At 42.4% G+C, this 15,550-nt stretch overlaps 1 protein-coding gene across 1 annotated transcript in view; it reads left to right on the plus strand.

Moving 5' to 3' along the window:
• arhgap32b (Rho GTPase activating protein 32b) overlaps positions 1-15,550 on the plus strand; it is an 82,722-nt gene that overhangs the window by 60,048 nt on the left and 7,124 nt on the right. Inside the window, exons 14-20 of the mRNA XM_071205454.1 lie at positions 6,925-7,074; positions 11,338-11,440; positions 12,604-12,748; positions 13,912-13,994; positions 14,302-14,409; positions 15,047-15,192; positions 15,293-15,494. Coding sequence (XP_071061555.1) covers positions 6,925-7,074; positions 11,338-11,440; positions 12,604-12,748; positions 13,912-13,994; positions 14,302-14,409; positions 15,047-15,192; positions 15,293-15,494 — 937 coding nt within the window. The remainder of the gene's footprint in view (positions 1-6,924; positions 7,075-11,337; positions 11,441-12,603; positions 12,749-13,911; positions 13,995-14,301; positions 14,410-15,046; positions 15,193-15,292; positions 15,495-15,550) is intronic.

Genomic DNA, 15,550 nt, shown 5'->3' on the forward strand with positions numbered 1-15,550 from the left:
TGCAGCTCTCATGTCAAACAGAGGCTGCTGTCACTCATGGCTTCCCTTTGACAGGCACACACTGCTCTGCTGTTTACTCACCCAACCATCCAGAAACAACAACTGGCCTGGGTGTTACTGGGTGCTATCACAGTGTCTATCAGTGTGATGTGCTGTTTCTCAGTTTGATAAGTAATGCCAACAGTATCTCTATAGTAGCCACGCTCAATGGACAAATGTCCTTTTTCCTATGGCTGTGTTCACTACGCATGAACAATCAAATAGCCATTGAGGTGGCTAGTTGAGTTTCTTAAATTGGCAGATACAAGATAATATACTCTGGCATTTGAAATCACAATATTTACTTACATGATTTTCAAATTCCTCTATTTTTCAGCATTGCTGCTTTCCAGAGAGACCTTTCTTTATTATCCATTTAGAAAAGCATTTGGCACACAAACATATCACTTTCTAGCCAAAACCCTAATTCCCACAGCAAGTAGATTTCTGAGAAGGATGATGTAATTATATCCAACCCATTCACGTACCGGTTTTACAAATCGACGAGGAGGGCAGTTTGAATTCCTGCTGCCTCCATGGGCATGGGTGGCTGTTGAGTCCCATGGGGAGGGGCGTGCTGGGTGAAGTGAAAAGGCTGAGCTGTGATGAGAGCTTTGTGAAGCCCCAAGGAGCTGTGGTTACACCTGCTGCTGCTTGTGTATTCAGGGAACACTGACACACACAGTAGTTGTATCAAATATCTCAGGCTAGAGTCCAATGATCGGCTCTATAATGTCACTGCTCTACTTTAAGAAGCAGTGCTATGAAGTTGGGATTTTCCTCCAGCCTCCTCTGGAAAGCTCATTGCTAACTTTTTGGAATGAGGCAGTGGGTTTTAGAGCTGGAGAGAGAAGACAGAGGATGATGTTAACCATAGTGCAGTTATTATTGATGCTGTAATGCTTGGCCTCCACTCAGCCCCGACTCGTCACATCCAGCCTCTCACTGAGCTCTCCTGGGGAACGACTCATCCGAGTCCCCCTGTCAGCTCAGGGCTGAAGACTGTCAGTGTTCCACACGCATTATGACCATCCTCCAGTGTGTTTAGCATTTCCTTTAGCAGGATCGTATCTGTGCAAATGCAAGGCAGAAGCTACTGGCTCTCCTTTTTCCCATCTAACTATGTTTTAACAGGAAAAACGTATTTGTCATCAAATGTCTGCATCTAAAGTTTTCAGAGAATCAAGCTGAGCAAACCCGGCTCGCAGCCCCTCTGGTCAAATTAAAACACAGATTTTTTTATTTGAAGCTGCTGCATTGAGTTCCTTGTATCCGTTTTAATAAAAACAGGGACAGAATGTTTCAGTGAGGAGGACACTTCTACAGATAATGCGACTCCCAGTAAAAACTTCCTACATGCCGGGTCTTAAGCTACCAAAAAAGACAAGCAGAGTATTTGTAACTCTGCTGTGTTTTTTCTAGCTTTACTCTCTGGGACATCTAGTTCTGGAGAGGAGGAAACCTCTGAGGATCATTTGTAATCCTAATCAGTAGAAGCTGAATGCAATGACAAACTCCCATTGGGCGCTACGCTGCCTTTTGTTGTTTCGAGTCTTGTTTGTGGATTAGAATTGAAATGAGAGCCTCCTTAGTGGCAGAAGGTGACATGTTGTAAAATGAATATGAAATTAATCTAAATATGTTGACACCGACCCACCCTCCTTTGTAAATATTACTGGGAAAACAGTTAGAGAATGTCTTTTTGTCTCTGGAGGAACTTCGTCAAGTCTGATGAAAAAGAACCCTGAAGAAGTCATCAGATAGTGATTTAGTTATTACATCATTTAGGCATGATCAATTCAAAATTGAAATCCTGCTTTCAGAGCTGGACGTGTGGAGTTTGAAAGACGTAGATGTTATCAAGGCAGAAAGTGTGTATTGAATTACACTACCCAGTTGCATCATGGGACATTAATGATCCTTTTTTTCCCTTTCTTTTTGGATTTGGACCTTTGCTAGGGACTCTGAAGTCCGAGTGTCTCTAAAATGTACTACTAAATCAGTGGAAAACCCCTTCAAGCGGCTCCAAGCTATAAATCTTGAAATGAATGCGACAGAAATGTTAAGGTTTATAAGTCCCACAAACCTTACCTTGAATGCCTTTCCCCCAGCTGGATGTGAGCAGTGAGTGTGTCAGCTTCAGTGCTGAGCATGCTGCCCTCACACTGTGAGTGACAGTCAGCAGATGGGAGTCTCTGTCCCTCTCTGGAGAGTCATACTGTCACTGCACTCCTCTTCCCCACATCCTACAGTCAATCTGCTCTCCTTATGAAAAGTGACGTGTCAGTGTCGTTAGCCAACACAGTTGCACAGTCAGACCCTTCCCCCTCCACATTATACTGAAGGCCATTTCTGATGCCTCAACAATGAGTAAGCAAAGCTGCCTCAGCATTCTTTTTCTGCGGTATAGGAGTGCAGAAGGAATTTCTTCCTGAGGGGTGAATTGTAGCTCCACTTCTTCCTGAAATGGAAGATGTCTGTGGATGCAAGTGCAGAGGCCAGCTGTTGATTCAGAATGCTGCTTTCTTTGCTTTGCTGAACCTCATTACAGGAAACATGCCTGCCGTCCACACTTCAGTTAGTTTCAACAACCATGTGTTGTCAGTGACTTGGTGTTAGTCTACACACAGTGTCCTATTCTTCTACCCAGTCACTCATTCCTTAATATTTAAAGGGGCCCCTATTGTACTTTTTGGGGTCCTTTGTTTCCTGTAGTGTGTTCTATTTAGGGATGCTCCGATCAATCGGTCACCGATCGAGATCGGCCGATACTCACTCTCTGCCGATCGATCAGTGCTCTCTATAAATGCTGATCGCATGACGTAAAATACATGACACTTCTCTCTGTGCGCGGCAAAACAAGCTCGACAAAATGGCTTCACCGGTCTGGCAGTATTTCAAGGTGTCCGAAAAAGACAGTAAAATAGCGGTGTGCAACGTGTGTGAAGCAGAAATCCTGCAGCTCCGCCCGCTGTGACGGACCGGTGAGCGGAGCAACACACACTCAGAGTTAGACCTAACACACTAAGCTGTTTGATCTACCTCTGAAACAAGCTAAACTAGTTATACATATATTTATTCTTCACTGTCGGGTCACTCTTTACATCAGTGAGCTGCATGAGATACTGACAGGCTGTCAGGAGAGGGAGAGAGAGAGAGAGGGAGAGAGAGAGGGAGGGAGAGAGAGAGGGAGGGAGAGAGAGCGCTTCCGCTAATTTCTCCCGTGTTATTATCCAAAGTGAATGTAAACTTGAATAATGTACTTCATTTTAATGTAGGCAAGGCAAGGCAAGTTTATTTATATAGCACCTTTCAACACAAGGCAATTCAAAGTGCTTTACAAAAAACGAAAGACATTAAGAAAATGGCCTTTAAAATCAGTCATTAAAAAGAAAAGATAATAAAATAAACATTAAAAGAAAAAATACATAAAGTTACAGTGCAGTTTAAGATGTGAATAGTTCAATTAAAAGCAGCGGCAAAAAGAAAAGTCTTTAGTCTGGATTTAAAAGTAATCAGAGTTTCAGCAGACCTGCAGTTTTCAGGGAGTTTGTTCCAGATATTTGGAGCATAATAACTGAACGCTGCTTTACCATGTTTAGTTCTGACTCTGGGAACAGAAAGCTGACCAGTCCCTGAAGACCTGAGAGATCTGGATGGTTCATAATTTAGCAGGAGGTCAGAAATGTATTTTGGGTCTAAACCATTCAGTGCTTTATAAGCCAGCAGCAGTATTTTGAAATCTATTCTTTGACACACAGGAAGCCAGTGTAAAGACTTCAGAACAGGAGTGATGTGATCCACTTTCTTAGTGTTAGTGAGGACTCGAGCAGCGGCGTTCTGAATCAGCTGCAGCTTTCTAATAGATTTTTTAGTGAGACCTGTGAAGACACCATTGCAGTAGTCCAGTCTACTGAAGATAAAAGCATGGACAAGTTTTTCCAAATCCTTCTGTGACATTAGTTTTTTAATCCTAGATATGTTCTTTAGGTGATAGTAGGCTGATTTAGTAACTGTTTTAATGTGACTGTTGAAACTCAGGTCAGAGTCCATGACTACACCTAGATTTCTGGCTTTATCTGTTGTTTTGAACATTGCAGACTGAAGCTCAGCGCTAACTTTTATACGTTCTGCCTTGGCTCCAAAAACCATTACCTCAGTTTTATCTTTGTTTAATTGGAGAAAGTTCTGACACATCCAGTCATTGATTTGTTCAATGCACTTACTCAGTGTTTGAATTGGAGCATAGTCTCCTGGTGAAATTGTTACGTACATGTGTGTGTCATCCGCATAGCTATGGTAACTTATTTTGTTGTTTTTCATTATCTGAGCCAGTGGTAGGATGTAGACGTTAAAGAGAAGAGGCCCCAAGATGGAGCCTTGAGGTACCCCACATGTCATATTTGTCAACTCAGATGTGTATTTAACTATAGAAACAAAGTTGTTTCTGTCCTTTAAGTAGGATTCAAACCAATTTAGAACTGTTTTCGAAAGTCCCACCCAGTTTTCTAGTCGGTCTAGTAATATGTTGTGGTCAACAGTGTCAAACGCAGCACTGAGATCTAATAATACTAACACTGAAGTTCTGCCACTGTCTGTGTTTAAGTGGATGTCATTGAAGACCTTTACAAGAGCAGTCTCAGTGCTGTGGTTTGGACGAAAGCCTGACTGGAACACATCGAAACAACTATTTATAATGTAATAATTAAGTTGATTGTTGTTTGTGGAAGCTCCAGTGAATGAGCCCCATTAACTGAGTTTTAAACATCACTTTAAATGGAAGATTTAAAGTGATGTTTAAATCTTCCATTTAGGCCCCGCGCACTCGATCGGTATCGGCCGATACTGATTCCGGCGATCGGCCCCAAAATTGGCGATCGGAGCATCCCTAGTTCTATTGGTTTTTGTGCTAAAATCCCAAAGTTCCCTCCAGAGGGAGTTTCTCTCCCTGGGCTCTGGTTTCAGACAGAGGGTGAAAAAAGGTGCTGCAGCACAGGAAGTATGAGGAAAATAAAGAGCTTTTTGAACATTAAATCATGGAGACATGTCACAGTAGAGGCACATGAGCAAATAGGGCCTCCTTAAAACACAATTGCACAAGCATTTCAATTCTTTAAGTATATTCCACTCGCAATGGAATTTTTAACTATCAAAATCAATCCACACATTGTCTCCTTCCAAATCCAGGTTCCACAAACATTACCAACAATGCGAAAGTAATCACAGAAATAGTTGCCTGCTGCCAACAGAATTTCTCTTTTTAATATATTCTTGCTACTATTCTGCAATGACAGACTTTTACATTATTTCAGCTCCAAAGTAACTTTCTATTTCCAACAGCTCTTTAATGTTAGTTTGGTCTTAATGTGTTTCACTCTAAATGCACTTGATTGACTGTTAATGAAGTGTGCTGCACGCAGTTAACTCCGCAGCGTACGTTTAGCATGCAAAACAGGCAGCCTCATCCACTTTTATCTAATGGTCTCTGGGCATGAGAACCCAGTCTAACTCAACGGCTGTTTCAAAATAATAATATTCATAACAGCTGCATCATGATGCTGTGTGAGTCTATAAAGGAATCTTGTCATCATGCTGTGAGCAAAGATACTGCTTTGACTCTGTTATTGTGTTGTTGTTATGTTCCAAACACGCAAGTCAGACTTAGCATTCTTTAACTATGCTTGATTTGCTTCTGGAGATGGAATTTGATAAACACTGGCCTTCTTTCTATTGTAATGCTATCCGTTAAAGGAATGTAACCTGGAATATCCATAGATAAGTGATGCAACAGCACATTTTCCATTTCAGCCCAGAGCACCAGGAGATCTTTTTGAAAGATGTAGCAAAGTTCCAGATGTTGCAGTGGAAAGAACACAATGATCATAGATGGGATAGGTATGGAGGGTCTTAATATTTTCCCTTTCAGTTATAAACTCTCACCTAGTGTTCCCGGTTGTTGTTTCATTTCCTGATGCCATGTGTGAGGTTCAATGGTTTAGAGCGTGGAGCAATTTGATTTTTTGGGAAAGGTGTGTAGCACAATGTACGTTTTCACAGAGAATCAAAGACACAGAAGTGACAGGGAGGGCCAAGAGATCAGAGTGGATTTGGAGATATGTTTCATTATTTGAAATGTGTTCAGTGTCAGTCAATACTTAAAAATGGAAGGTAAGAAATAAAGAGTACAAGTGATTCATGCATTTTAAAGAATTGACCTGGGAAGAATACTCAGGATAATTCAAATACACAGTATAACAATCAACCAATAGTCGGTCAAACTGAACCAAATTCTCCGTTGAAAGAAAATGTATGTGAAGTTCTCCTAAGTTGAAAAACACTCTTCAACTTTCATCTCAACAGTAAATGACACTTTTTAAGGTCAGATTTGTTGAACCAACTTGCTTTATTGTTCCCCCTCCACCCAAAAAAACATGGTTTGTTCAATTCAAGAAAGCCTTTCCACATCTCCCTACAGCAGATCAAACAACTGGTGTACTTTAAGAAGCTTACATCCCCTTTCCCAGACGTAGTATCGGATACATGCGGTCTGGGTATTTCAGAAGGTCTGCTCCTTTCTTGTCTTGTTTTGAAGGGGAGCAGAGGGTACTGGTGTTGGATGTGAAGGATTCCTTTGTAGTTGCCTGGGAGGTGGTATTTAAGAACGAAACCTTCGCTTCATGGAAACTACACATGCATAAAGGAAGGGTTTGCATTAGAATGGAGGTGAAATGCACAATGGGATGGGACAAGCCTGAGCAGCCTGTATGGGCTTTCATTCTACTCCATACGTGTGAAAGCTGAGCCTGTGGGAAACCTACAGGCACTGGTGAGTAGTAAACCGTTGTAAGAGCTCTAACATGTGTCCTTCCTTCCCTCGCTCCTCAGTGTCTAAGAAGCACGGGAAGCTGATCACCTTCTTACGCACATTCATGAAGTCCAGGCCCACCAAGCAGAAGCTGAAGCAGAGAGGCATCCTCCGGGAGAGGGTGTTCGGCTGCGACCTGGGCGAACACCTCCTCAACTCAGGACATGATGGTGAGACACACGAACACACACCTGAGAGCACCAGAGCTTCCTGGGTCCTTCCAGGCTTTTATTCTTAACAGACTCTTAGTGTATTCTGACTGGCGAGGGTCTTAAATGACCTGGAGCCTGATTTACGGCAGAAAGTGCAGGCCATTATTTGCAACAAGCTTCCATTGGAGACAGGCTTTGATTTCTGTTCCCTGGTTAATGGAGTGGTAGAGATTACATTTTAGTTAGCATCGCATGGGCTTCCTTAAAAAAAAAAGCAATGGGATTTTTCCATTGGAATTCAGAATATTGCAGAAAAAATATCTCTGTCAAACACACGATTATGATTCTTACATATTTTGGTCAGCAGGATAATCTCATATTCTGTTGTAAAAAGCGATATAATCCCGAACACCTGCTGCATCCTCCATTTCAAATAATGAGCTAATGGTTTTTAGATAAGAGCCATTGTGAGCCTCCTCAGATTCACACCACACGTTGAGTTAAAGCAGTTCGGCCAGCCCTCTCTGCCTGTAAGTTAGATCATAGCTGGGCTTAAGTACATAGCTGCATGTACCTGCTGCAGCTACATTGAGGTTCTGATCCCTCAGCAGCACGCTGTCTGTGGGGTGAGCTGATGGGATGGTGTCAATGACAGAGATGGATGAGAATGGTTTCCTGATTACCCTGTGACATCAGCTCCAACTGTAATGATGCTTCCCTGCTGCTGAAGCGCAACCAATGACTTCATTTCACTTCTGCTTGAGACCAGCTTAAAAGGCCATTCATTCATGTTAATGGATCAATTCTGTGTCTGGACATGAATTGTTCTTGTCGTAGCAGCACAGTGATCACAGACGGGTGAAGCATTCACTCCCTGGCTCTCTGTACATCCTGCCTTACCTTGACATGGAGAGATAGGCCACTCTGTCACACTTTGCTGGGTTACATGTTTGACGTGTTACGATTGCTTCAGTGACTTTAAGAAATGAAAGAGGACTTTGATCTTATGGAACAATAGAAATACCATTTGCAGTCATAGACAAGTAGAGTGCTGAGTCTGCTCCTATAAAGACCGGTGGTAGGTGAAGACAAGTACTACTTTGCTTTCACTTACTAACAGGGCTCGACATTAACGACTGCCTGATGGCCCGGGGCCATCTAGTATTTAGCTCGGGCAATGAAGCCTCACCTGCTGGTTGCCCGATCGGGCAATCTATTATGCCAGTATCATGCAGCTCGCGGATCCAGTAATGAGTGACCCGACAGTAAAACTAAACATATCTATAACTAGTTTAGGTAGTTTGAGAGGTAATTAAAATAGCTACGTATGATATTCTAACCTGAAGTGTGTTTTGTTCCGCTCACCGCTGCATGTGCTTATGCAGAGCTGCGTGTCGAGTCTCGACTCGTCAGCAGCAGCTGATCTCTCTCTCCCGTCAGATTAGACTTCACTCACGTTTATGTCCATATCGATCAGATCCAGCTAGTTCTAGCTAATGATATGACTACCTGCTTATTAAAAGATACCTAAACAATAAGCGTCGCTATGCAACTGGATGAGGCCACAAAGTATAGCGCAGCATTATGCATTTGTTTACATGCCCACCGGAACCCCGAGGCATTACCAACAGATCAACACACAATCAACCCATACAGCACATCTCTTTCTCCACATTAAGTGTTAGACATTAGAGTTGACTATTCTTGTCTGTCACATACTCTTCTTGTCTGTCACATAAGTGGCGCAACTGAAGCGGTATTGCTCTAAAGGGAAATTATTTTGACCGAAGAGATTTAGATTTTAGAACGGGAACTCGTCATTTTGTGTGCTTCGCGGATGCGCTCGGCTCCTCTCGACTGCTGCTCGGGTCTGCTCGGTCAGCTTCCGGATGAGGAGGCATTCGTTCGACCAACTTACAGTAGATAACATTACAAACATTTTTAACAGGGGCCATAATAGTGTAAATAACGTTTGTTTTGGCAGTTATAACTGAATGTAATGTTTTCTACTTTTTTCCATCTGGGAAGGCATTTGCCTTCCCAGATGGAAAGTGTCTTGACCAACAACTTAAGTATTTCTTAAAGCTATGCAGGGCATGCAAGCGAGCAAACACAAACAAGTGAAATGAAGAATAAAATTGAAATTGTACATTAAAATATTGTGGTGGTTCATCTTATAATTCAGTCTAGAGAATGCACCAGACAGCGTAAGACCTGCAAAAATCTAAATGTTCTAGGGGGAGGCCCCCCAAACCCTTTGTGCGCCATTTCGTCCGCCCGCACTTTTCAGGGCAATCTCTATTGGGCTCCGGGCCATCTGTAAATTAGCTTAGATGGCCCACAGATGGCGTACTTAGTCATGCACTGACTAAGCAATATTTCCTAGACAAAAAAGTTGTATAACCGGTTGGTTAGATGTTGAATAAATAAATATAGTCATAAACAAAGCTTTTCAAACTAAAATGATAATCCATAGAATGTTAATGTTCCAAATAAATGTTGTCCAGTCAACAGACAGCCAGGCGTTTTGCTGTACGTACTCTTATAAGCTTCATTAATTAACACTAGAACCGCCAGAGGTCGCTGTATACCTAAAACCGCCAACGGGTCAAATTTACCCGCTGTTGATTTTCAAGGTGCAATGTTCTTTTATTTATCATACAGAACAGTGAGTTTTGAATCGCACAGGGATGAAATGTATACCAATAGATTCTGTGGACTCCCAGCTTTTCATATGATATAGTTTGTGCAGATAGCATGAAGTATAAAATATCGCTATCAGTGCTGATTTAAACGCTTGGTGTTAGACTTGTGTTTTGTTCAGGTACAAATCTCTCTCTCTCTCCCTCTCTCTCTCTCTCTCTCTCTATCTATCTATCTATCGATCCATCTATTTATTTATCTCTCTCTCTATCTATAAGGAACCGCAGTAGACAAAAGGCGTTACTATAGCAACACATCATGTTTACGCTGCATTTTCTATGAGGTAAATATTACCTGCTTGCGGATATAGGTATTAATGGCGATTTTTTTTTCAATCTGACTTCATATTGACCATTTTTAACAACAGAGGGTGCGACATAAGACACTTTCAGGAAAAGTCACAGACTGGGAGACTTGAATATTTTATTGAAAACAAGTGACATACAATCCAAAAACAGCTGCGGGTCAAATTGACCCGTTGGCGGTTCTAGTGTCAACAAAGAACATGAAGCGGAGAGTTGAAGCCATAATCCTATGCTCCATGAAATAAAAGTAGCTTTTTTCAATCCAATGTTCAGAGGCGTATGCTGACAAAGGAGAGTCCGGGCTAAAGACAAAGGGATCTTCCAAGCTACCATTTCTCTTGCTATCTTGCTTCTACAAAAGTCCACTTGCGCTTTTCTGGCTATGGCCCCAACACATTATATGTGACAACCTTTTCACAGGCTACCTTCATCTGTCAAACAATGTACCCAAACATCTCCGCTTCCACTGTCAGTGTAAATGTGACTCTGCCACTGCACTTGAGCTTTGAAACTCAAATGTAAGGTAACAAACTCTTCACTTAAATACATTGGATGCTGTTGTTTGAAATGTAAGAGGGTTCACTACTGTCGTATCCAAATCTGACTCCACATTCATGTTGTGTATCTTTGCGATAAGAGAGCCTCATAAAAAAGATCTTCCTAGTAAAGAGCTTGGAGAGGACTTATCCTCCCTCGCTGTCCTTCTCTGTTGCAGAATGACATTTCCTTCAAATCTGGCCGCCTTGTTTTCTCCTTCGCTATGTGTGGAATTTGTCTGGACAGCTGCTTCAGTGCATGTCCCACCCTTCCTTACACACATAAACACCATCCTTTTCTACCATACACACACACACTCACAAAGGGAAATAGCATGTGTGTATGATTCATGGTGGCTGAAGGAGAATTAAAAGCTCTGTGGTTTCTCTTCATTGTCTCAACACACACTCACTGGCATTGTGCTTTAAAGAACGTGATTTGCTGCCTCATTCACTGACATGTTTTTCTAACTATTTATTCCAAAAACATCAAATAAAGAAAGCAAATCTTTTTAAAGCTCCCTCAGATCGCACTAGAAATGTAGTTAATCACACTCCGAAGTCTTTCAGCGCCTGCAGCCTCTTGTCCAGAAAGCCTGTGAGCTCCAGCTTGACCTCGCTTGTACTCGCTCTTCAAAAGAAGAGTCATCACATTCTTGACCGTGACTGTCTCCGTGAAGGCTGGACAAATATTGACTTGTGTGTGAAGTGTTGAACGGCTCTTTTTCTCTTCACAGTGCCCCAGGTCCTCAAGAGCTGCACCGAGTTCCTCGAGAAGCACGGTGTGGTGGATGGCATCTACCGCCTTTCTGGAATTGCCTCAAATATCCAGAAATTACGGTAGGAGACACGCTGCCTGTTTGTTCTGTGATTCAAAGGTCAAATCAGAATCTCCCCTAATAAAACAACTACCGTACTTTTCGGACTATAAAGCGCACCTGCATATAAGCCGCCGCAGCAGCTAAATTGTCCGTCTGTCTTGCTCTCGTTCTGCCTCTCGGTTCCACTTTTACTTTGGCGCGCGACCTGTCTCACTCTTTTCCGGCCTCCAGCTTTTCCTGCTGGAGCCGCCGCTTAAAGGTGGCGGGCGCGGACCGGTCCTAGAGCCCATAGAGTTAAAGGTGGTTAATTTTGCCTGTAAAATCCATGGATTTAGGAGGTTCCCTAGTGGCCGTTAGCTGGGGGAAAAGTTGCGGCTTATAGTCCGAAAAGTACGGTAGTTTGTACCGACATGTCCTTAAATGTCATAGGAGGAGCTTACAAACCGTATCCTACCATAGCCCTCTATAAGCTGACAACATATGAATTCCATCTAGGGTTATTGCATCTGTAAAAGAAAATCATGATGACGTGCAGTTTAATAGGTGTTACCCATCAACAGTTACACTGGATCAGAACTTAAGTCATCTGAGCTCTGACAGCAGTTGTAACTGTTAAAAAGCAATTGATATGTTGTGGATATTTAAGTAGTTATTGTCAGTGTCAGTATAATCCTGTGTTTACATGTAAACTACTGTAGTGCAGTTCCCGTTCAGGATAACTGGTGCAACATCTTCTTGGATTTCACAGAGACTAGGGCTATTCTACTATAATATTCAGGGGGGAAGTTTTCAGAATGCTAACAATTTAAAAAAGAACATCTAAAAATGCCCTGCATTTAATTTCAGCGTTTGAACATATAGAAATGTAGGCTATATTTATAATGATTCTGTTAGACTCATGGCAGCAATGTAGACCTGTTTTATTATTGAGCAATATTTTCTAGTTTTATATTTGTTCATGCAAAAACATTGCATTCTCATATTAGTATTGTTGGTATTGTTAACTGTGCCTGCACACCATAGACCACATGACGTTGGGAAGGCTCATATCAACAATGTTCTCTTCTAATATGCATTCTAATGTCATATTCGTCCATCAAACTACAGCAGTCTCTTATCCATGCATTTTTCCTCAGGAGAAATTAAGTAGTTGACCTTGCTTTGCCCCCTATCTTTCACCAGGCATGAGTTTGACTCTGAGCAGATCCCCGACCTGACCAAAGATGTGTACATCCAGGACATCCACTGTGTGGGCTCGCTGTGTAAGCTCTACTTCAGAGAGCTGCCCAACCCCCTGCTCACCTACCAGCTCTACGAGAAATTCTCTGTAAGCAAAGCCTGAGTTGCTCAAGCACGTCTCACACACCAATTTCTAGCACGAATGTGTGGATATACAAGTCTACTTACTATTATAACACTTGACTTACTGAAAGATACTGATTGTGCTTATTAGTCTCTCGTAGGGATGCATATCGTTGACTTTTTTACGATACCGATACCACTGAACGATACCGATACTCAACCGATACATATCGTGATACTTTGAAAGCGCTTTACGATATAGCTAACATGTCAAATGAATATTAAATTAAATTGTGGGACTTCTTGGACCTTTTAGTACTGAACAAACAATGAAAAATACATAAAAAATATGAAGAAAACAGATTATGGAATATCTTTTATAACACCCGCCATCAGGTGTGCCGCGTGAATAGCACATCTTGTCAATGCAAACAGACCGTTATAGCACCGTTATAATTAATGCTAAACCTGAGATTCGACTAGAGAACAAATAAATAATAGAATAAAGGTCATTAGATCTCGGCATTGCACAAACAAACAAATCTCATCTTTAAAATCAACATTTGCCTTCACTGGTGAGAGAAAACAAATCCCATCACAGTTCATTTGTGGGACTTTTACCTTTCTAGTATTGAACAAACAATGAACAATACATAAAATATGAAGAAAAACGATTATGCAATCTAATTTATAACACCCGCCATCACGGGCCACGGACTCACTTTTAAAATAAATTTTTTTTTTTTTTTTTTTTTTTAAAGTATCGAAACCGGATCTGATTTCGGTATGGTATACCGTAGCCACCAGTAACCGGTATTTCGGTAATACCGGATAGCGGTATGCATCCCTAGTCTCTAGCGTAAAGTAATGAAATGTATAGAAATTCCTATAAATACATCTTGTAAGAATTCTACAGTGCATCTTGCATGGATGAGTCATAGACCCCACTGACATACAGTATAAGCATTGAATGTGTGACTTGGAAAAACAATGTTGTCCAAGCATAACAGAGATTTCAAGTAAATGCTGGTTGTTATTGCAGCTGGAGAGAGGAGGGGTGGGGGGCTGTGGCTCCTGACGGATTCCCCCCTGCTCCATGCAGCGGCGTGAACCTGGCATAACAAGTTAATTAACCTTGTGTTGATTCATCACACTATTTATCTCCCTCCCTTTCTTTTCACTTTGAAGGATGCTGTATCAGCAGCAACAGACGAGGAACGACTCATCAAAATCCATGATGTCATACAGCAGCTTCCTCCACCGCATTACAGGTCAGTGTAGAGGCACACCGCCCCCCTGTGGCAGACTCAGGAACTGCCAGATACAAATGCATCCTGTCTTGATAAAATCATTTTTACGGCCCCAATGCATTGAGGGGAATCATTTAACAGCTTATACTCATCTGTGCATGATGCTTTTGGAAAGCACACCAATGCACATTTCTAAGTGACATTCCTTTGGGACAGATCACATGGTGAAATATTGATGCTCTGAAGAATAAGCTCCATCATGGCCATGAGTGTGCGTATAACTTGAAGGGGACCAATTGATGTGAATGAATAGATGTTTGATTCATAGGACCCTGGAGTTCCTGATGAGACACCTGTCCCACATGGCAGCCTACAGCTACATCACCAACATGCACAGCAAGAACCTGGCTATCGTCTGGGCCCCCAACCTTCTGAGGTGAGGGCCTCCTGCACCACACAATGTTCTCTGAATGCATGCTTTATTGAGTTAATACACTGTCTATCATCACATTAAAGCCACCTTGATTGGTTGTTTTCTTAATGTTTGAAACAATACATCTCAAACTAATTCTAATGGTCTTCACAGTTTGATGTATCTGTAGTTTAGGTTATGCAGGTTTTGTGTACTTCTCACATTAAAGATTTCTCACACTTATTGAAACACTCACACTTCAACACATTTACCTGATATGCTCAGGGGCGGGACATGTCAAAGTGGTTTACCAATCACAACAGCTAACCAATCAGAGCAGACTGGGCTCTGGTTTCAGACAGAGGGTGAAAAGAGGTGCTGCAGCACAGGCAGTGTGAGAACAGTAAATACCTTTTTGAATTAAAGCCTGATAATGAGCCCTGTGCAGCAGCATAACGTTTCCTGTCTCCTGCTTTAAAGCAGTCCCTCTGCCTTAGTGGAAGGACTTAGGCACATTTCTGCGCGGAGTGCTGATCAACACAACATCAAATGCTAGAAGTCATTTCTAACTAATTAAGATGAATTGTTTACCTATAAGTGATTTGCTATTACTTGCTTAAAGTCGGGCATTTGACTAAATCTAACCCACATATCCTGTCAGGTCAAAGCAGATTGAATCTGCGTGCTTCAGCGGCACAGCAGCCTTCATGGAGGTCCGGATCCAGTCGGTGGTGGTGGAGTTCATCCTGAACCACGTGGATGTTCTGTTCAGCTCCAAGCTCAGCTCTCTGATCCGAGAGGGAGCAGGTACGTCGGGCCGCCTGCAGACGCCTCCTCTGCTCACTCCATCTCTCCGCCAGCCGCTGCTGCTTCTTCTCCAGCAATAAACCCTGTTCTGTATCGCCAGGTCACAACTCGTTGTCGCGGCCGAAGTCCCTGCTGGTTTCGTCTCCCTCTACCAAACTCCTGACCCTGGAGGAGGCCCAGGCCAGGACCCAGGCTCAGATCAACTCTCCGGTCACCGAGGACAGCAAGTACATCGAGGTGGGCGAGGGTCCGGCTGCTCTGCAGGGGAAGTTCCACACTGTCATTGAGTTCCCCACCGAGAGGTTTGTTAACTCCTCTGTCTAATCTGTCATGTAATTACTGTGTGTCAATCATTTCA

Source organism: Pseudochaenichthys georgianus, chromosome 14 (assembly GCF_902827115.2).
Source record: "Pseudochaenichthys georgianus chromosome 14, fPseGeo1.2, whole genome shotgun sequence".
Classification (NCBI taxonomy): domain Eukaryota; kingdom Metazoa; phylum Chordata; class Actinopteri; order Perciformes; family Channichthyidae; genus Pseudochaenichthys; species Pseudochaenichthys georgianus.